Source organism: Argopecten irradians, chromosome 1 (assembly GCF_041381155.1).
Source record: "Argopecten irradians isolate NY chromosome 1, Ai_NY, whole genome shotgun sequence".
NCBI lineage: Eukaryota > Metazoa > Mollusca > Bivalvia > Pectinida > Pectinidae > Argopecten > Argopecten irradians.
The window spans coordinates 64,668,986-64,690,416 of NC_091134.1; the positions used below are offsets into that span (position 1 = coordinate 64,668,986).

At 34.7% G+C, this 21,431-nt stretch overlaps 1 protein-coding gene across 1 annotated transcript in view; it reads left to right on the forward strand.

The window, feature by feature from the left end:
- The window catches only part of LOC138305406 (dynein axonemal heavy chain 5-like), a 76,194-nt gene that overhangs the window by 44,631 nt on the left and 10,132 nt on the right, over positions 1 to 21,431 (forward strand). Inside the window, exons 43-68 of the mRNA XM_069245649.1 lie at positions 244 to 356; positions 521 to 685; positions 1,077 to 1,193; positions 2,773 to 2,913; positions 3,193 to 3,303; positions 3,559 to 3,681; positions 4,193 to 4,435; positions 4,610 to 4,762; positions 5,030 to 5,170; positions 5,449 to 5,542; positions 9,891 to 10,039; positions 10,351 to 10,505; positions 11,635 to 11,788; positions 12,001 to 12,354; positions 12,620 to 12,776; positions 13,052 to 13,257; positions 13,541 to 13,643; positions 13,971 to 14,158; positions 16,525 to 16,692; positions 16,823 to 16,960; positions 17,193 to 17,450; positions 17,705 to 17,899; positions 19,810 to 19,965; positions 20,106 to 20,288; positions 20,655 to 20,898; positions 21,041 to 21,346. Of these exons, the coding sequence (XP_069101750.1) occupies positions 244 to 356; positions 521 to 685; positions 1,077 to 1,193; positions 2,773 to 2,913; positions 3,193 to 3,303; positions 3,559 to 3,681; positions 4,193 to 4,435; positions 4,610 to 4,762; positions 5,030 to 5,170; positions 5,449 to 5,542; positions 9,891 to 10,039; positions 10,351 to 10,505; positions 11,635 to 11,788; positions 12,001 to 12,354; positions 12,620 to 12,776; positions 13,052 to 13,257; positions 13,541 to 13,643; positions 13,971 to 14,158; positions 16,525 to 16,692; positions 16,823 to 16,960; positions 17,193 to 17,450; positions 17,705 to 17,899; positions 19,810 to 19,965; positions 20,106 to 20,288; positions 20,655 to 20,898; positions 21,041 to 21,346 (4,515 nt within the window). The remainder of the gene's footprint in view (positions 1 to 243; positions 357 to 520; positions 686 to 1,076; positions 1,194 to 2,772; positions 2,914 to 3,192; positions 3,304 to 3,558; positions 3,682 to 4,192; positions 4,436 to 4,609; positions 4,763 to 5,029; positions 5,171 to 5,448; positions 5,543 to 9,890; positions 10,040 to 10,350; positions 10,506 to 11,634; positions 11,789 to 12,000; positions 12,355 to 12,619; positions 12,777 to 13,051; positions 13,258 to 13,540; positions 13,644 to 13,970; positions 14,159 to 16,524; positions 16,693 to 16,822; positions 16,961 to 17,192; positions 17,451 to 17,704; positions 17,900 to 19,809; positions 19,966 to 20,105; positions 20,289 to 20,654; positions 20,899 to 21,040; positions 21,347 to 21,431) is intronic.

The window sequence follows — 21,431 nt, forward strand, 5'->3', positions numbered from 1 at the left end:
AATGGTAGATATATCCCTAAAGTTGTAATCTACACCCAAAGTAGTACATGGTGTAGTATTTCCTTAGAAGGAAGCCGTACTGTATTAGGACTAGATTTTTTGGTTCTCGGATACTTGCTTGTGTGGGAATGACTTCTAAAATCATTGAAGATATCTTACTTAATCTTATTTTCATCATTTGAACTCAATGTGCTGTGTAAAAATTACACTGTGTTCTGTATCAATTTTCAATCATTTTGACAGGATGGCTTTTGACAAGACCAGCTAACCAGCAGGACACCATCTTTGAAGCGTTTGAGAACAATTTCCCTCAAACCTACACATACAGCATGCAGTCCCTTTGGCCCAAGATGCCTGTAAGTTTACAACTAGATTGTTCAAATTTGTGTCCAATCTTGTCTTCAGCAATATTCTTTATTAACGGACTTAAAAAGCAAATTTGGACTCTTACACATTATACATTACTAAGGAGTATTCTTAAAAATCAGTACAAATTTGTAGATGTACTTGTTTTTTGCAGATCCTTGAGTGTATGTACATCCGACAGGCTATAGATCTCCTGGAGGGGCTCATCCCGAGGGGAGAGGAAGGCAAGGACATTAAGTCGGATCACCTAAAAAGGCTGATTGTCTTCGCCATCATGTGGTCAGTCGGGGCTCTGCTTGAACTGGACGACAGGAAAAAGGTTAGATTTTACATTCTATCTTATTGTAGTATTACTTGCTGACCAGCTGGTATTGACCATTGCATTATTTGCTCATCATAAAATGTTAGAAGACATATCATAATTTGATGAAGGTATACTACTACTTTTTCTGAATACCTTAGAAGATTTTGAAGCTAGATTTTCTCCATTTTAATTTCAAGTATGAATTTAGAAATATGATTCACAGACATCAGATTTGAAATAGAATGCTGCTTAATTTGGAACTGGAAGTGATCTTAATAATATATAGAAAAAAGGTAATTGTTGTCTTCATGTGTTTATTTGTATCCATATTTGTTTTCCAGAAAGAATTCAGAAAGTGGAATATATAGACTAATTTATGAATCATGTCTTTCTTCCTAATGTGTAGATGCAAGAATTCATGCAAACCAACAGTAACCTACCATTGCCATCCATCTCGGAAGATGACACCATTTTTGAGTACATGGTTGGAGAGAATGGACAGTGGGAGCACTGGTCTGGCAGGGTAAGTGTCCATATTGGAAACTCCATAAACATTTTCATACTAGGTATTGGTGAAAACAAGAACAGAGTTACATAGACAATAGTATATAACTTTTAAAATATTTGTTTTAAATAATGCAGTGTGCAATATACTGAACATCATTTCACTGGCCGAGTGGTTAAGATGTCCTGACATATTACCACAAACCCTATACCTCTGGGATGCGGGTTCGAAATCCTATGTGGGGCAGTTGCCAGGTACTGACCGCTGGTCGGTGGTTTTTCTCTGGGTACCCTTGCTTTCCTGATATGTTGATCTAACGATATTAAATGAAGTTAGATACTTGAGAAACATGGTTTTATAGTACAGGATAATCTTCAGTAGATAGCATATGACTTAAATCTTCAACAGATAATGCATGACTTAAATCTTCAGTAGATAGCGTATGACTTAAATCTTCAGTAGATAGCGTATGACTTAAATCTTCAATAGATAATGCATGACTTAAATCTTCAGTAGATAGCGTATGACTTAAATCTGTAGTAGATAATGCACAACTTAAATCTTCAGTAGATAATGCATGACTTAAATCTTCAGTAGATAATGCACGACTTAAATCTGTAGTAGATAATGCATGACTTAAATCTTCAGTAGATAATGCATGACTTAAATCTTCAGTAGATAATGCATGACTTAAATCTTCAGTAGATAATGCACGACTTAAATCTTCAGTAGATAGCGTATGACTTAAATCTTCAGTAGATAATGCATGACTTAAATCTTCAGTAGATAATGCATGACTTAAATCTTCAGTAGATAGCGTATGACTTAAATCTGTAGTAGATAATGCATGACTTAAATCTTCAGTAGATAGCGTATGACTTAAATCTTCAGTAGATAATGCACGACTTAAATCTGTAGTAGATAATGCATGACTTAAATCTTCAGTAGATAATGCACGACTTAAATCTGTAGTAGATAATGCATGACTTAAATCTTCAGTAGATATGACTTAAATCTTCAGTAGTAATGACGACTTAAATCTGTAGTAGATAATGCATGACTTAAATCTTCAGTAGATAATGCATGACTTAAATCTTCAGTAGATAATGCATGACTTAAATCTTCAGTAGATAATGCATGACTTAAATCTTCAGTAGATAATGCATGACTTAAATCTTCAGTAGATAATGCATGACTTAAATCTGTAGTAGATAATGCATGACTTAAATCTTCAGTAGATAATGCATGACTTAAATCTTCAGTAGATAATGCATGACTTAAATCTTCAGTAGATAATGCATGACTTAAATCTTCAGTAGATAATGCATGACTTAAATCTTCAGTAGATAATGCATGACTTAAATCTTCAGTAGATAATGCATGACTTAAATCTTCAGTAGATAATGCATGACTTAAATCTGTAGTAGATAATGCACTTAAATCTTCAGTAGATAGATAATGCATGACTTAAATCTTCAGTAGATAATGCATGACTTAAATCTTCAGTAGATAATGCATGACTTAAATCTTCAGTAGATAATGCATGACTTAAATCTTAAGTAGATAATGCTATAAAGAAACTTTTTGTGTTTTTCAGGTGCCAGAATATGTTTACCCTGATGACACAATCCCAGAGTACACATCCATCCTTGTACCAAACGTAGACAATGTGAGAATGGACTATCTGATCAATGCCATCTCTAAACAGGAGAAGTGTGTCCTGCTCATTGGTGAACAGGTAAAAATCCAGGGTCCATGTTGATCCATCTTTTGGATTACCGAAAAAATCTTGATAAATTTCTGTTTCTAACAGAAATTGTTGATATTGATCTTAGTCACTGGGTTAACAGATTTCTGTGATAAGTAACTTTTAAAAGGAACTTTCTATATCTAACCTGCTATCCTCTTGCTATATAGAATAGTATTACCTTTAGGATCCATGTTTGAGATACAGTTACATTTATTTCAGATTCAGTCATTTATATGTAATAATAATTTGTTTTCATGACTTCCCCAGGGAACTGCCAAGACTGTGATGGTTCAGGGATACTGTAACAAGTTTGACCCAGAACTCCATCTTTTCAAGAGTCTGAATTTCTCCAGTGCCACCCAGCCAATCATGTTCCAGGTAACAAACATAGATGGCCAATTAAAAAAGTCCTACTTAATGTGTGGAGAAAAAAACAGTCATATGGACAAAATGTGAATATATACCAACACTCTTTTTCAGTGACTTATTGATCTTAAAGTTTATTTTGTATACCGTAAGTTTTCAGTCAAATACAAAATACTTAGCATATTGGATAGCAAATAAAGTAACTAAAGCTTGCACATTTCTACCTGAATACTGGTTATTCCTACAAACGTGTGTTGTATATTCCAGAGGACCATTGAGGGTTATGTGGACAAACGTATGGGTACAACATATGGTCCACCAGCTGGAAGGAAGATGACTGTGTTTGTTGACGACATCAATATGCCAACAATCAACAATTGGGGAGATCAGGTAGGGGTGATAACTTAATTAGAGATCTCTAAAGAGGTTCCACCTCGGACAGAGCATAAATGACATTCATCATTTGAACAATAATTGGTGTTTAATCGTGTTTATATATGTCTAATTAACATAAAAAATATAATAAAATAATTCATTTTGCTTTTGGTGCATGCGCAATCAGTATTTCATATAGGACATAGTGACACGGAATTTTTTCAGGATGCAAATAATTATATTTTAAATTTTGAAGTTAAAAAGTAAAATTAGATGCTCAAACGTTTCAATGGTGGTAATGGTGTAATTTAAGTAACTTTTGTAACTGAAGAAAAATACTAAATCATTTGCTCCTGTTTTTGATAGTGAAAAAATACCATTTTTCAGCGGCGGAGCATCTTTAAGCTGACCTTACAGGTTATGTTATCAAAATATTTAGATTGGACTGGAGATCACTCATCTATATATCATATTGATGAGAGGTTGGAGTTCATTTGTTACATGATTTCTATCCCATATATTTCAGATCACGAACGAGATAACTCGTCAGATGATGGAGGTGAAGGGATTCTACAATCTAGAGAAGCCTGGAGAGTTTATCAACATTGTCGACATACAGATGATCGCCGCCATGATCCACCCAGGAGGTGGCAGAAACGACATCCCATCACGTCTCAAGCGACAATTTTCTGTGTTCAATTGCTGTTTGCCTTCCAATGCTTCCATTGACAAAGTCTTCGCCACCATCGGCAGTGGTTACTTCATTGCTGTATGTATTCTAGAAGAACATCAGGAAATACAGATGTTAAATAAAAAACCAAATCCTGAAGTAATTGATCTACCAATGGTATTGGATATGTGTTTTTTTTGTTATTGTGTTGTATATGTTGGTACAGAAACATGACTTTAGCTTAAACTTAGAGAATATTGTTCATGATTGCAGAAACGTGGCTTCATAAGTGAAGTATCCGATTTGGTCAATTCCCTGGTGCCCGCAACAAGAAAGCTGTGGCAGAGAGTCAAAGTGAAGATGTTGCCGACTCCAGCCAAATTCCATTACGTCTTCAATCTTCGTGATCTCAGTCGTATCTGGCAGGTAAGACGTCTCCAGTACCTTAATGTTTTAAAGCAAACATGAAAATTACTGGAAATTTTTTATAAATTATCGATTGCATTTAAAAATGCATTTTACTTAGAAATTGAAAGTTTTATAAAGTGGGGGGGAATCACTATTTCTATGAAACAAACTATTAGCTTGACGTCAAAGTGAATGTCTGCTGAATAGGACTTGTTTGGTGATAAAGAAATACAACTCTTAATATTATCTGCCTTAGTCCTAATAATGTGTTGTCTACTTTGACAGGGAATGCTAAATACCACCGATGAAGTGGTCACCAGTGTGAAAGTGATGATGTCACTGTGGAAACACGAATGTTACCGTGTTATTGCTGACAGATTCACAGAGATGACCGACAAAGATTGGTTTGAGAAAACTATCAAGCAGGTATGACCAAGTCTCCAGCCATGGTGGGTATGCTTGGATCCGTTTCCCATAAGATAGCTGTATGTTGCAATGATCTTCTCTATTGAAGTAGCCTCCAGTTACTTTATACAGAACTGACAAACAAAACTGATCAATCCACTTCATATGTATGCGCCTTATTCTCCTGTTGTATAGTTTTAGTTAATGTAATATACTTTTGTCTGAATATCTCTGCTTTTTCTGGGGTTTTATAAACTTTGTAATATTTGTGTCGGTACATCTCCTCTTTGGTGGTTTAGGTGGCCGAGGAGGAGTGTGGTTCTGCTGCCTTCAACGAGATGGAGGAGGAGCCCTACTTTGTTGACTTCCTGCGTGAGGCGCCAGAGATCACAGGTAAACATAATAGGATATGATGCAACTCTATCTCCAAGCTTGGATATTAATAACTAATGTTTCCAAGTTACACTGAAGCCCCAATATATGCATCTTTGATTAAAACTGGCTATTTGTAAATGTGAAGTTTAAGTGAACTTATCCAAAGTGTATTCAACACGATAAAATTAAAAAAAAATTTGAAGTAGTAACAAGTAAGAAATCATTTTAAATCATTTAAATCATGATTGTTGTTGTGTGAATAGTGAATAGTCATGTTAATCTATCGTCTTTCTGTGACAGGTTGTTATAGCTGTTAGTAATAATCCTCTATATCTGGTAAAAAATGCTCCATTATGTATATATTGAGGCTTCAACCAGCTTTTAAATCAGATTTTGACATATTAACCATATATAACATTCTTAACATAGGGTACAATGTATTTTTATTGTAAATTTTAATGTTTACCATAAATTCTAAAATTTGCATACAACAGGAGGTAAGTTATAATCTTGGGAAGCACTTTTTGAAATTTACTTTTGACTTTGTATCTTTGATCTTTGTAACATTCTCTAATTTTCTAAGCTATCTGAATGTTTTTTGTTTTTTTATCATTAGAGTATTTTAATTATTTGGATATAGAATTTATATCGTATTTAGTTTGTATTTTCCAAATTGCAGATCCTGGTAATTACATCTAGATTTAAATGTTATTTTTTCAATGATTTTCAGTGATAAACAAAATTGAATTTTAATTATATCAAAAATGTTTTGCATAATGATATTTTATCTGAAGAAAGTGAATTAATGCATTTCTATTAACAAAATTGGAAAAATGTGTTTGAATTTTGGTTTTTCTTTATAAATCATTTTTTCACATTTCTATTGATAAAGCTTATTGAAAATATATTTATTGAGACAATTTCTTTTTATTTAGGATGGTGAATGCAATATTTTTTGTTTTCATATTTAATCTCATTTTTATATACCAAATATACAATTCATTAATCCAATATACTATTCATATTCATGTATCTATATTGGAATATATACTGTAAGCCATCCTCTATTCACTTATTTTGTGACCATGCTTCTCACTTGCCATTTTTTCCCCCTTCTATTACTCGTTACTACGACGATTTTGTGATTGATCGGCTAAAGCTGGTGCCAAATCAGCAAAGTCATCGAAGTCAAAAGAACGTGGTAAAGTCTAGTCATGATGTACTCATATGCCATATGGAAAGATCTCTGCCCCAACCCACATAGCCCTAGTTTTTTCTTCTCTAAGGAACTGTCAGTGATCTTTCTTATTCTTTGGTTATTTTACATATTTTTTCTCACTTTAAAGTAGTGTAACATATCTAAAAACAATGAAATCTCTAACACTAGTACGGACCTTTTATTTGAAGACATTGATGAAAAATAGTTCAGCATGAACGATTTGGTCAATAAATTTAGCACAATCAATGTAGGTATACAGAGAACTGCATGCTAATGTTTAGGATTCACTTTCTTTTTCTGTCGATTGGTAGAAAATGGATGGGGTGGGTTTGGGATATAGAAGTTTGTGTTATGATTGTGTGTGATAGAAAATGGATGGGGTGGGTTTGGGATATAGAAGTGTGTTTTATGATGGTGTGCTAAAGGAAAAATAAATTTCAAAGATTATTAAATAGTCTTTGATACAAACAACAATTTCCTTAGCAAAGTTAATAAAAGGTGATTTATAAATACAATTTATTTCATCACAAAGCTTCTTTGTTTAGTTAGCATGATTTTAATCCATTGCTCAGTTCATGTCCTAGAAATTTCTTTTCATTCTGTGAACTTTAACCTTTGTTGGATGAACTTTGACCTCTTGTTCCTTAAACTTTAACTTCCATTCTTAACTCTACTTTTGTATCTTTCCTATGACATATGAGAACTACACATTGTAAACATGTTTTTCATTTTAAAATAAAATCACCTTATGTTGTGACAAAAGAAAACTCACAAATCATGTCCTTTGATTTGTTCCACTACAAAATGACATGAATGGCTGTGGAAATCGTTCCTGTTTCACAGTTTGATTATCGTTCTCAAACATCACCTCCTCGTTGTAAACCAATCATTTTCAAGTTTCATCAGATGCTTTGATCGATGGCAAATGTTGTTTTGATGTTGTAACTGTTGGGTGACTGACAAATCAAAATAACTTTGAATTGATAGTCTTCTTGTGATAACCATTTTAGCTTGCCAAAAGTTTTTAGATAAATTCTTAACATTAATATTGATGTAGCTGATATGGTTTGTGTAGATGATAAAATGTTCCCCATTTATATTTATGTAGCTGATATGGTTTGTGTAGATGATAAGATGTTCCCCATTTATATTTATGTAGCTGATATGGTTTGTGTAGATGATAAAATGTTCCCCATTAATATTTATGTAGCTGATATGGTTTGTGTAGATGGTAAATGTTTCCCAATATATTGGTTCCTAGGTGTGGATCCACACGAGCGTAGACCGTCGGTTAATAGGCTACAGCAAAGTAACTGTTTCAGTGGTGTTTAGTATTATATTTTCCACTGGAAACCTTTGTTGGTTTGTAGTAATTTTATTTAGTTTAAAAGAAATTTTACTTCAGTAGTTTATCCCGGATTGGTTTAGGGTGTTACAGTTTATGTTCATATTTGAATGGCACAAATAATGTTGTGGTGCGTGCTGTATGTATCACATTTTATTGCCACACGAACCAAGTGTTGTATGATATGTAATTTTGATTATTTCAAATAAATTAGATCAATAATTCAAGCAAAATCACATATATATCTTCAAACAAAATTGTCTTTCTTGAATAAAGTACTATGAACAACATTTGCTGCATAAAAATAACTGTGACAGTGATTGTCTGACCTTGACAGGTCATGAACTTTGATATTGACTATAATTAAATTTATTATCATTCATTTTTTATAAATTTTCATTGGAACTCTTACTACAGTATTTGATTGATTCTAATTTATTATAAGTCATTGTTTGCTTACTTAAGGTAGGACAATTTTTTGATGTCATTTGTAGCTTTTAAATATACTTTCTCCTTGAAGATAACATATTCTTAAGGAAGTTATCGACTATTTGGTTTGAGTTTTGTATGGACATATTTAGGAGTACATGCATTAATCTATGGGCTCTATCTAGTCTTTAGTAGTGTGACTACTGAAAATAATCCCATACATTATTATGTTTAAATGTTTGAATCTTTATTTATATATTTAATTCTAAATAACTTCAATAGCCATTTTGATATTTGAAGTGTAATTGAGAAGTATCTTATACTTAGTTAATGACATTCTGGATGAATATTAGAGATGTAATTAATGACATTCTGGATGAATATTAGAAATGTAATTAATGACATTTAGGATGAATATTAGAGATTTAATTAATGACATTCAGGATGAATATTAGAGATGTAATTAATGACATTTAGGATGAATATTAGAGATTTAATTAATGACATTCAGGATGAATATTAGAGATGTAATTAATGACATTCAGGATGAATATTAGAAATGTAATTAATGGCATTCTCTATGAATATTAGAGATGTAATTAATGGCATTCTGGATGAATATTAGAGATGTAATTAATGACATTTAGGATGAATATTAGAGATTTAATTAATGACATTCAGGATGAATATTAGAGATGTAATTAATGACATTCAGGATGAATATTAGAGATGTAATTAATGACATTCAGGATGAATATTAGAGATGTAATTAATGACATTCAGGATGAATATTAGAGATGTAATTAATGACATTTAGGATGAATATTAGAGATGTAATTAATGACATTCAGGATAAAATATCAAGTATGAGTATACATGTGTGTCCTTTGTTGTCTTTACTAGACAATCGACCAACATATGTGACTGTGTGTGTATCATATGTCCATGTGTGTACATGCACCTTTATGGAAAACTCTAAGGTGTTTTGCTAGATTTACAGAATAAGATTTTTGTGAAGCGGTGCATGTTGAACGCGAGGCATGTAACATATGTGTCACTCACTTGTTGACACATGTAAGGAGCCACACATGTGTCTCATACATGATATTTTGTCTGTTTATGTTTCTGTGATTAAATCTATCCTCTCGTGTATAAACACAGATATAATCAGTCATCTATGTGACAATTAAAAACGTTCAAGTTAATTTCATATGTAAACTTTGTAATGCTTTACTGATGCATGTTAATTGAAAGTTTTCTATATTAATACTAGTTTGTATACTGTATGTATGCCTGTCAACTGTTTTCTTCTATAACCTTTATGATGGAATCATTTTTGCATGACCTTGACCTATTTGTGGGTGTTGTTCCAGGTGACGAGCCTGAAGATGCAGACATGGAAGCCCCAAAGATCTACGAGCCTATACCATCACTACAAGTACTGCAGGAGCGTCTGTTAGGATACATGGAACAGTACAATGAGACCATCAGAGGCACCAAAATGGACATGGTCTTCTTCAAGGTACACCATTCACTGTTGCCAAATCAAGTGTGACAGGGCATGTATTGATATATATTAATTTATATAACTTTGTACTTCTTAATCATCAGTCTCCTATTTTTATTGTCTTTCTTTGACCCTTGTTCTTATGACCTGTCCTGATCAATTGAATCTTACTCTATGACTTTTGACCCTATGGCAGACTACTTATGTCTTATGTGTGCATTTATGACCTTGGATATATGATATGTGCCCTTTCATATTATAAACTTTGTATGATATCCATCTATGTGACCTTTGTGACCTATGATCTATAACCTTTGATCCTTTAGGATGCCATGACAAATCTGGTGAAGATCTCACGTGTGATCCGTACCCCGAGAGGTCACTCCCTCCTGGTGGGTGTTGGTGGTTCTGGTAAACAGAGCTTGACCAAACTGGCCTCCTACATCGCCGGCTACAAAACGTTCCAGATTACTCTCACAAGGTCAGTGTCAAAGGTCAGAGGTTACCAACCTAGCAATAATAGTATATAACTCGACTACTGGGGCACTTAAAACATTGTCTTTATTGGATTTAAAAGTAGTGGTCCCTTAAAAAAGTATTCTTAAAGAAATGCATGGAATATTTATACAAGTTAACAGACTCAATTGTATTGATATAAAAAAAAAAAATATAAAAAGTGTTTCTCTCATAATTCTTTTACCATGAAGGTGAAAAATCATAGATATTGATGGTATTTGAACTTTCCAGCCTGTATTTGATATCATTAGTCTGAACATGGTAGTCTACATTGTTAACCCTAATTACCCTTTGAACAACCTTTATTAAAAAATCCATTGACCTTAAAATAAAATATTAGGTATGAGTTATGTTAGAGTGTTTGGGGCTCGAGTTAAAATGTGCAACCAAGAGGTCAAAGTTGAAGTGGTAAAATAATAAACTGCAATATTCAATTTTTAAGCTTTTAGTATAGACTAGTACATTTTAGAAAAGTGTGTATACATTCTGAATTGAACTGTTTGCTGCTATTAGGAAGTAAGTATATTTGTTGGTATGCTTTGTTGTATATTAAGCAGGGATGATTCACCACAAGTATGGTATTAAATGTTGTATTTTCTGGGACAATTACACTTAATTCTGTATAGAATATTATTGATTGATTATTGCATAATATATGTGATGTTTCAATGAAATGCATGAGGGGAAATATGTCTTTTCACAATAAAGTTATTTTCACATTTGATGTTTTCACAAAGCTTGATTTTTTAATGCACCGGAAATGATTAAAAAGGCAAGGAATGGCTTTAAGTGTATCAGACATTGAAACATTGGCTCATGGTGTCATACAACATGATGAAGAAATATTCAAAAGTTAAAAATCTGAATTGATGAACTGGTACCTAATATGATTATAAGACTGATTGTGAAAGTTGGCTTTCAGTTATGGAAAATATCAAATTAGTAACTTTTGATAAAATCTTTCACTTTCAATTAGGATTGAAACTTACTTTATCATTTTCAGTAACATATGTTTATATTTTAATTTTCTACTAATAAGATAGTTTTGAATTAATAAACCTTTGACTAATGGATAACCCTGTTTATTAAATCAGATCCTACAATGTTGGTAATCTGATGGACGACCTGAAGTTCCTGTATCGTACAGCTGGACAACAAGGCAGTGGCATCACCTTTATCTTCACCGACAACGAGATCAAGGACGAAGGCTTCCTCGAGTACATGAACAACATCCTGTCATCAGGAGAAGTAAGTGTTTAAAACAACTACCAAACTCCACTCAGTAATCCATGTTACTTTCACTGTTATAATTTTCAAAATATTTTTCTGCTTGCCATGAAAATTGGAAGAGGGGAGAGTGGACATATAATACTCACCATTTCACATTCCAGTTTCATATGGAGGATGGGACATTCCTATTTTTTTCCAGAAAATGAAATAGTTTTTCTGTGTCTGTTTAGGTATCTGGTCTCTTTGCTCGAGATGAGATGGATGAAATCTTACAAGAACTGATTGCTGTGATGAAGAAAGAATTCCCTCGCCGAGTGCCAACCAATGAGGCTCTTTATGACTATTACCTATCTAGATGTCGACAGAATCTCCATGTGGCTCTGTGTTTCTCCCCAGTTGGAGAAAAGTTCCGCAGCAGATCCCTAAAATTCCCTGGATTGATTTCTGGTTGTACTATGAACTGGTTCCAGAGGTGGCCCAAAGATGCCTTGATTGCTGTATCAAACCACTTCCTGTCTGATTTTGACATCTCGTGCACAGCCGCTGTAAAACAGGCTGTTGTCAGCACTATGGGTATTTTCCAGGTAAATAAAGAAGGTTGTTATCAATGTCCATCCTGTCTCCTTGCACTAGATCTTGCATTGATAATTGATGCTTCACATATAATTAAAGTTATACAGAAGCCAAAGGGCTATGGAAAAAAATTCAGAAATAACCAAGTGTGCTGAAAGAGATTCATGGAATTTATGATGTCAAAAACTAAAATCACCCAGCTTTGTCAATCAATTTCTAGTTTTCTAGTTTACTAAATATTGACTGTTACTTTATGAAATCAATTTTGTTTTTCAGGACAATGTTGCAGAGACATGTATAGATTACTTCCAGAGGTACAGGCGTCAGGCCTATGTCACACCAAAATCTTACCTCTCTTTCATCGCTGGCTATAAAACCATCTATGCTGAGAAGCGAGGAGGAATTCAGCTGCTGGCAGATAGGATGAATACGGGTAAAGTGCCATCTGTGTTATAACAATCAAATTTGCTAGCTTTGCTTATATTTTTGCAATAAGATTTACGATTGTTCATTTACAAAGCTTTCTATAGTTGATATATCTTGGATTTGTTTTAATGGAAATGAAGAAAAGACTAAAATACTTAATATTCAGAACAATGTTAAATTTCCCTTGTTACAATTTCTCTAGGTTATATAAATCATAGTGACTAGGAGGGTGAACACTCTGATATAAAGAAAGGGGACTCTGATTTGTTTATTTCCCATCAGGTCTAGCCAAGCTTGTGGAGGCTACAGAGTCTGTCCATGAGTTATCTAAGGAGTTGGCGGTAAAAGAAAAGGAACTTGCTGTTGCTTCCAAAAAGGCAGACAAAGTATTGGCTGAGGTGACAGTATCTGCTACGGCTGCTGAGAAAGTCAAGGCTCAAGTACAGACTGTCAAGGACAAAGCACAGCATATTGTGGATGTCATCTCTGTAAGTAATTTGGTCTATATGAATGTTTGTATAACCTTTTAAAATATCTATTCATCTACTTAGGAATCCACAAAAATAATTATTAAAGAAATTTGTAATAGAACTGCAAGAAATACATTGTTTCAAATATTTCCTATATATGTCAGTTTATAGGAAATTCATTCAGCATGTTCTTCTTTTTATATCAAAGAGCAATGCCTTAAAGTGAGAATGTGATGATTATGCTCACTCTTCTTAGATATAGAACAAAAACTTACTGTAGTCTGTTATTTTCTTGCTTTAGGTTGACAAAGCAGCAGCTGAAAAGAAATTGGAAGCTGCCCGACCAGCCCTGGAGGAGGCTGAGTCTGCTCTTCAATCTATTAAACCAGCTCACATTGCTACAGGTAACAATCTCCTCATGGTGCAGGATAAGCATCCTCCCCTCTCTATCAAAAAGACACTCACTCCCCCAGAGCACCTGGTCCCTGGTACCTCAAAGTGTTTACAATTGACAGCTCCCCCTCTCTGATGATGACACTCACGCTCCCGGAGTATCTCAATTTAGAAACTATGTGAAGTTGGATATTTTGTTAATGCAGAATATATTAATTAATGAGGAGATAGAACTACACTCGCTCTCTAACCAGACCATCATACCACCAAATTAAAATAATCCTGCATTCAAATTGAATAGATCTAGCTTAATATAATGTTAACTTTTTATTTTACAGTGAGAAAACTAGCCAAACCACCCCATCTGATCATGCGTATCATGGACGCTGTATTGCTGCTCTTCCAGAAGAGGCTAGATCCAGTAACCGCAGATCCAGAAAGACCTTGTCCCAAACCGTCTTGGGGAGAGGCACTCAAACTCATGGGTGGTGGAAAGTTTCTTGATGGGTTACTTAACTTCCCTAAGGTATCATCATGGCAATTTTCTTCACTATTTAAAGTGAATAGTCGGGCAATGAAAACCAGTCAAAATGCGTTCATTGGCCTTCCAAAAGTTCTCACATATTAATACGACGGCCAAGTTCTGCTTACGTTTCCCAGTTCTGACCATTAAAGTAAAGGAAAGTTGAAAGCATTGAAAGCGAGGCTGCGTGGAAGACGTTTTAGGATTCCTATACTTTAAATTAATTTCTTCGTATGCAGACAGATTTTGGCGAGAGATTTTATTTTTCTATTTCATAAGAAATTGTACTGGATACATTCACACCATTTTTACCGACTTTAGCCATCCTTGCCCGACTGTTCACTTTAAGTAGTAATACACATGAAATACATCATTATTCTAAAAAAAAATCCATGAAAATGCAAACAGGGGTGTACGATTCCAAAAATTTTGCACTAGCCCAAGGGCTAGTAACAACAATTTTTCATTAGCCCTGATCAGAATTCTACTAGCCCTATTTTTCGTTCATTTTCATATGCACATTTTACTTGATCTGGATTTTGTACAAACCTGTACAGAACAAACACATGTCTAAACAGTGTGTTAAGTACCATATCTGCTAATAAAGATATCACACAGATTGTTTCACAGGAACCAGGTATTCATATAATAGTGAAAACATTATTGAGTCGATATTGATAATGCAACAATGCCATTGCATGCAAAATATTTCAGATTTGAAATTATAGTTCTTATATCACTCAAATATTTGCTTTAAAACTATCATTAGATGTAAAGAAAGAAAAACATTATCAGTATATCTATGAAAGTTTAACTTTGATATTAAAGCTTAGCAAGGAAATATAACATGAATACAATCAGTATTAAATATTTGCTGTTTTCATTTTATATGTAAGATTAACTTATTAGAATTTAGTAAATAGTACAGTTCATGGAATTTTTGTAACAAAATCTTGAAGTAAAATTACTTCTTACTGATCTTACTTATTTTCCATGATTTTTATGAGTATTAAAAAAAAAACAACATTTTATCTAGTAACATTTGCATGAGATTTGAATAAAATGTTGCCAATTTCATATAAATTATTTCCAAGAACTGTACACAAATTCAATTTGACAATTTACAATAAAATATTTTGTAAACGATTATCAAATTGCACTGCTAATTTTCATTTACAAGATTTCAATTCTATTTAAGTTATTTTGAAAAACATTTAGTGAATTTATTTGTGTCAATTAACTAAGCATACCTATATATGTATAGATCTGCAAGTGCACAGGACTAAAAATTACCATTATTTTATACTTCAAAACGATCCTCTATCCATCTCACAGCAGTAGTACTTTCTGAATCCAACCCTCATATACTCAAATTTATAACACTAAAATGATAGTGATGCTAAATAATATAACAGTCACTTCCTAATTAATTTTTATCTAGAGTCTACAAATCTAGATTTTCCCATTCCCTGTCTGTCAACAACATCGGCAAACACATGGCCATCTGCGTCACTCAAGCGCTTAACTTTCACCAATTACATAACAAAGCGTTTGATGCACATAGATGAAAAATGTTATTTACGTTTGGGAACCATCTGTGGTTGTAAAACTACATTCATGATATTTTCGCTTCAGTTTTGACCACACAGATAAAGTAAAGATAGATTTTTATCAGGAAATTTCCACTAGCCCAAGGGCTAGTAATGATCGTGAAGCCACTAGCCCTGACCTGAAATTCACTAGCCCTGGACGTCGGGCTAGTGGAATTGTACACCCCTGGCAAAATTGAAGACTGAAGGATACTACTGGAGGATATCATAAGAATATAGAGATGTTTAGTGCAGAGCTCCTTTCTGAGCATGGCATATTGTTAGTGAAGGGTGATGGTATTAATTCATCTACCACGTGGTACCCGATAACATTTGTGCGGAACTGTTGTTTCTTACCAGATAACTTTTGTGTGTGTTGTTTTTATTGGCGTTGGCATGGCATCAAAAGATGATATCCTGTGCTAACGTCATTTCAGCATGAATATTACAAAGAGTTACGTTCCATCACCACTGGAGTCACGTTATCGGATATTACGTGGTACGTGAGTCACATTAGTGATACTGTCACTATAGATGCTGGACTACATAAGTATAGGGGCTACAGTGGCATCGTGATAGTAGTGTCAGTTTCTATCTATCACCAGGGAACACTAACATACCCCTATACTATCTCTCAAATACACCAGACCATCCTTTACTGGAAAAGCTAGCAAAATGAAAGTAGCTATTGGTAAAAAACATTATCATGTAATGAAAGCAAAGGTTGAGGATTTGGCATATAAAATAATGTTTTACTAAATGGCCTCTTTTGACCTTCAGGATTCCATCACAGAGGAAACAGTGGAATTACTAAAGCCATATCTTGAAATGGACGACTATAGCATGGAAAATGCCAAGAAAGTGTGTTCCGACGTTGCTGGACTTGCAAACTGGACACAAGCTATGTCCTTCTTCTTTGGCATCAACAAGGAGGTTTTGCCCCTCAAGGTTAGTACTTCAAGGTCAAATTAATCAAACATCTTAAAACTGTTTGCATTATTTAATTCATTGTGATTTAGATATAGATTTGTACCTATCTGTACTACACAAATCAAATTTTTCATGTCGATGTCCATAGGCAAATTTAGCAGTTCAGGAGGCGAGATTGGGAGTTGCCATGAATGACTTGAACGAGGCGCAGGCAACCTTGGATGAAAAGGAGAAGGAACTTGCAGGCGTACGGGCCATGTATGATGCTGCCATGCTGGAGAAACAGGTAAAATATTTAGCTGCTTTAATGGTATTTTTCAAAAGTTAAGTACATGTATATGTTTAGCAGAAGTCTTACCCTAGCATTTTTTTGGCTAGAAAATAGGAATAAAGAATTCCCCTATGCTTATATATGAGTCTGCTAACTAACCCAAAAGATAGATTAGAAGAAATTGTATTTGATGATAAAAGTAAATGAAATGAGGAACAAGTTCTGCAACTTGACAATTTTTGTGCAGACCCTGCTGGATGATGCAGAAGCATGCCGGCGAAAGATGACCAATGCCACAGCATTGATTGAAGGCCTGGCAGGTGAGAGGATCCGATGGACAGAGGCAAGTAAAGGATTCGCGTCGCAGATCCATCGTCTTGTGGGCGACGTCCTACTCTGCACGGGCTTCTTATCCTACACAGGTCCCTTTAATCAGGAATTCAGAACTCTCATCATCCGGAACTGGAAGAAGGAAATGGTGGCAGGGAAGATCCCATTTAGTGATGTAAGTAACTCTTGTGTTTTTAGAGGCATCATGTCTCAAACTTGTGTGTCTGATTTTTAGTACAGTTGTGTCAGATATTTCTTTGTCATTTCACAAAAGAAATTTGCAACAAAATCCTTGTAAAAATATGATATAATAACAAGTTTAATATTAATATATAGGCCTTTTCTCCTTGAACTTCTTATTATGTTGATGTTCTCACCTATTGTTGCTATGGAAACGGTAACAGCATTCCTTTTGTTTTATTCCTACAGGATCTAAACATCATCAATATGTTAGTTGACAACGCTACCATAAGTGAGTGGAGTTTGCAGGGCCTGCCTAACGATGAATTGTCCGTACAGAACGGTCTAATCGTCACCAAGGCTAGCCGTTTCCCCCTGCTGATCGATCCACAGGGTCAGGGCAAGTTCTGGATCAAGAAGAGAGAAGCAAGCAATGAACTACAGGTGAGTAGTAAGGATATAAATGTAACTGTAATGACACTTTATAAAGTAAATGTTTTTATTAGGTCATCTGACCCGAAGAGTCATGTTTCATCACATTTTGAACTTCTTCTCAAGTTCTACCGGTGTGATTTGGCTGAAACTTGCATGAAATAATCCCGACATGGTCCAGACAAAGTTTTATTATTTTTCGGGTCGATCCTAAATCCAAGATGGCCGCCATCTTGAAAACACATTTTGAACTTCTTCCCAAGTTCTACCAGTGCGATTTGGCTGAAACTTGCATGAAATGATCCTGACATGGTCCCGACAAAGTGTTGTTATTTTTCGGGTCAATCGGAAATCCAAGATGGCCGCCAAAGCCGCCATCTTGAAAACATATTTTGAACTTCTTCTCAAGTTCTACCGGTGCGATATTTGGCTGAAACTTGCATGAAATGATCCTGACATGGTCCTGACAAAGTGTTGTTATTTTACGGGTCAATCCGAAATCCAAGATGGCCACCACTGCTGCCATCTTGAAAATACATTTTCAGACATGTTAACCCTACCGATTCAGGCGGAAGTCTACCGCTTTTGAAGCTGATATTCCGCCTACCGCTTTACTATCCAAATATTCCGATTTCTGCAAAACATCTTCTTAATTTTTTGTCTTCCGATTTTTGAAATTTATAGACGTTAGGGGCTGCCATGGCGGCTTCAAAATGCATACCAGACAGATTAGGGGGACTGGCTTGATAATTAAGTAAACAAAGGAGGTGTGAACACTCCCTGACCAACACCCACTGGTGCTAATTAGCAGCCTGGGGCTAGTTCCACCTTGGCTTGGTTGTGTCACTTATTTCACATGTCTAACGATGTCTATTACGTAGGCCTACCTAAGGAAACAATCATCTGGCCTTTCAATAAATTTTGTGCCTAAAATGAGTTAGCATCATTTCAAAACCAAACACTACTTATAATTGAAATGATTTACTCACGTTTTTAATGTAAAATAGGCGTATAGTGTCTGCTGAAAATCATAAATTTGCAATCGTAATGGCCGCCATTTTGGAATGGGGTGATTCTAATAGAGGAGCCGGATTCGTAAAAGGATTTTACTAAAAAAAAAAAAAAAATTTTGCAGGGGATTATTTCTCTAGACTATTTGTGTAACTTTTAGAAACAAATATTTGTATTTTTTTTCTTGCATAAATTAAAAGAATATGAGTCCAGTATGTATTACAAACAAAGTGGAGAAAAAAAAATAAGTAAAAAAAAAAGGTGATAAATAGCATTGAACTAAAGTTATACAATATCTTTATTGGCATTTTTCATCTTCTAAATGTAAAGTAAGCCTCAATTAACATTTTGAAAAAAAGCAAAATGAGCCACCAACGCCTATGGTGATAATCAAAGTTAAAACCAAATTTGTTAACTAAATATGTTTTTGTAATTATTTTGCATATTATTGATATTTATATATCTATGACGCGCCGCGAAAAAATGACACGTGAAATGCTACCGCTTTTGAGTAAAAAATCTACCTCTTTTTGGTCTCCAAAGGTTAACATGTCTGACATTTTGACAAGTTCAACAGGTGCGATTAGGCTGAAACTTGCATGAAATGATCCTGACATGGTCCCGACAAAGTGTTGTTACATCTCTGGTTGATCCAAAATCGAAGATGGCTACCATGACACTATATCTAATTAATTTCCTACATGTTAAGGCCCTTTGGCCTCTTGTTTGAAATAAAATTTGTTGAAAGAAATTGAAAATGATCCTGACATGGTCCTGAAAAAGTGACACCATATGAAATTAATTTTACTATTGCCAAGGTAGTCAGATGACCGTTAAGGCCCTTTGGGCCTCTTGTTAGTTTTAACAATAACTTCAAAAGATGAATTACATTGTGTTTTTGTTTGTTTTAGATCACAGCCCTGAACCACAAGTATTTTAGGACTCACCTTGAAGACAGTTTATCACTAGGACGCCCTCTTCTTATTGAGGATGTCGGAGAGGACCTTGATCCTGCACTTGACAATGTTCTTGAGAAAAATTTCATCAAATCTGGATCAACATTCAAGGTATGTAGTTGTTTTCAGTTCCTTTGTTTATTTTGTATGCAACTCTTTGGTTCGATTCATAGATATTGATCGCATGGTTTTGCTAAAGGCACAGTTATGTAGCAATATATATGTAACAGAAGAATGTGTTCTGATTGTAGGTAAAAGTGGGAGACAAGGAGGTAGATGTGATGAAGGGCTTCACCATGTACATCACAACAAAACTGGCCAACCCCACCTACACACCAGAGGTCTCTGCCCGAACATCAATTGTTGACTTCACAGTGACCATGAAGGGTCTGGAGGACCAACTGCTGGGAATTGTCATTCTGACTGAGAAACAAGTGTGTATCCTTCTGTTTCTTATGTTGTGTTTCTAGTGATGGTTCAATCTAAGTCCATTGCTTATGCCTTTAACTAGGATAATTATGGCCTTGTAATTTTATATTCACTTTTACTCTCCCATTCTGATACAAGGATTTTTATGACTGTAATTTAACAAGGTGGAAATGAAATGAGAGGTCATTTGCTGAAATATATATCTGAATTTTTGTACCAGAAGTTTCATTTAAGCTTGAAAGGGCAGAAGTTTTCAAAAGCTTACAATTATAATTTCCTATTTTTGTCTGAAAACTTTTGCTTTTATTTTTTTTTTGCATCTGAAAATAAGTTAGATTGACTTGTAAATGAAACCACATAACTGTTTGTAGGAACTTGAGGCAGAGCGTACCAATCTCTTGGAGGAAGTGACGGCTAACAAACGTAAGATGCAGGAACTTGAAGATAACTTGCTGTATCGTTTAACGTCCACCCAGGGCTCGCTTGTTGAGGACGAATCTCTTATTGAGGTACTCCGCATCACAAAGACCACCGCCGAGGAGGTCAGCGAGAAATTGAAGATTGCTGCTGAAACTGAGATCAAAATTAACTCGGCTCGTGAGGAGTTCCGTCCTGGTAAGATTCTTCACATTAACTCAAGTCTGCACCAACTTTTCTCTTTTAAGGATAATGCATTTACTGAAAACTGATGAGTTATTATCTTGTTATCATTTGTTTCTTTTCTTATGTTTAAATGTTTCCATTTTGTGTACTACAGTTGCATCTCGAGGCAGCATTCTGTACTTCGTAATCGTGGAGATGAGCATGGTGAACACTATGTACCAAACATCACTGAAACAGTTCTTGGAGATCTTTGATCTGTCCATGGCCAAGTCACAAAAGTCTCCCATCACCTCCAAGAGAATTAACAACATCATTGAATATCTGACATTTGAAGTTTTCCGATACACAGCTCGTGGTCTTTATGAGTCAGACAAGTTCTTGTACACTATGTTGCTCACTGCCAAAATAGAACTAGCTGCAGGCAGGATAAGGCCAGAGGAGTTCCAAGTATTCATCAAAGGTACTGTTGGGTTCCACAATATGTTAATTATATAATATCATGAACTTGTTTACCATTCTGTCTTTCTTTTTTGTGAAATGAGTTT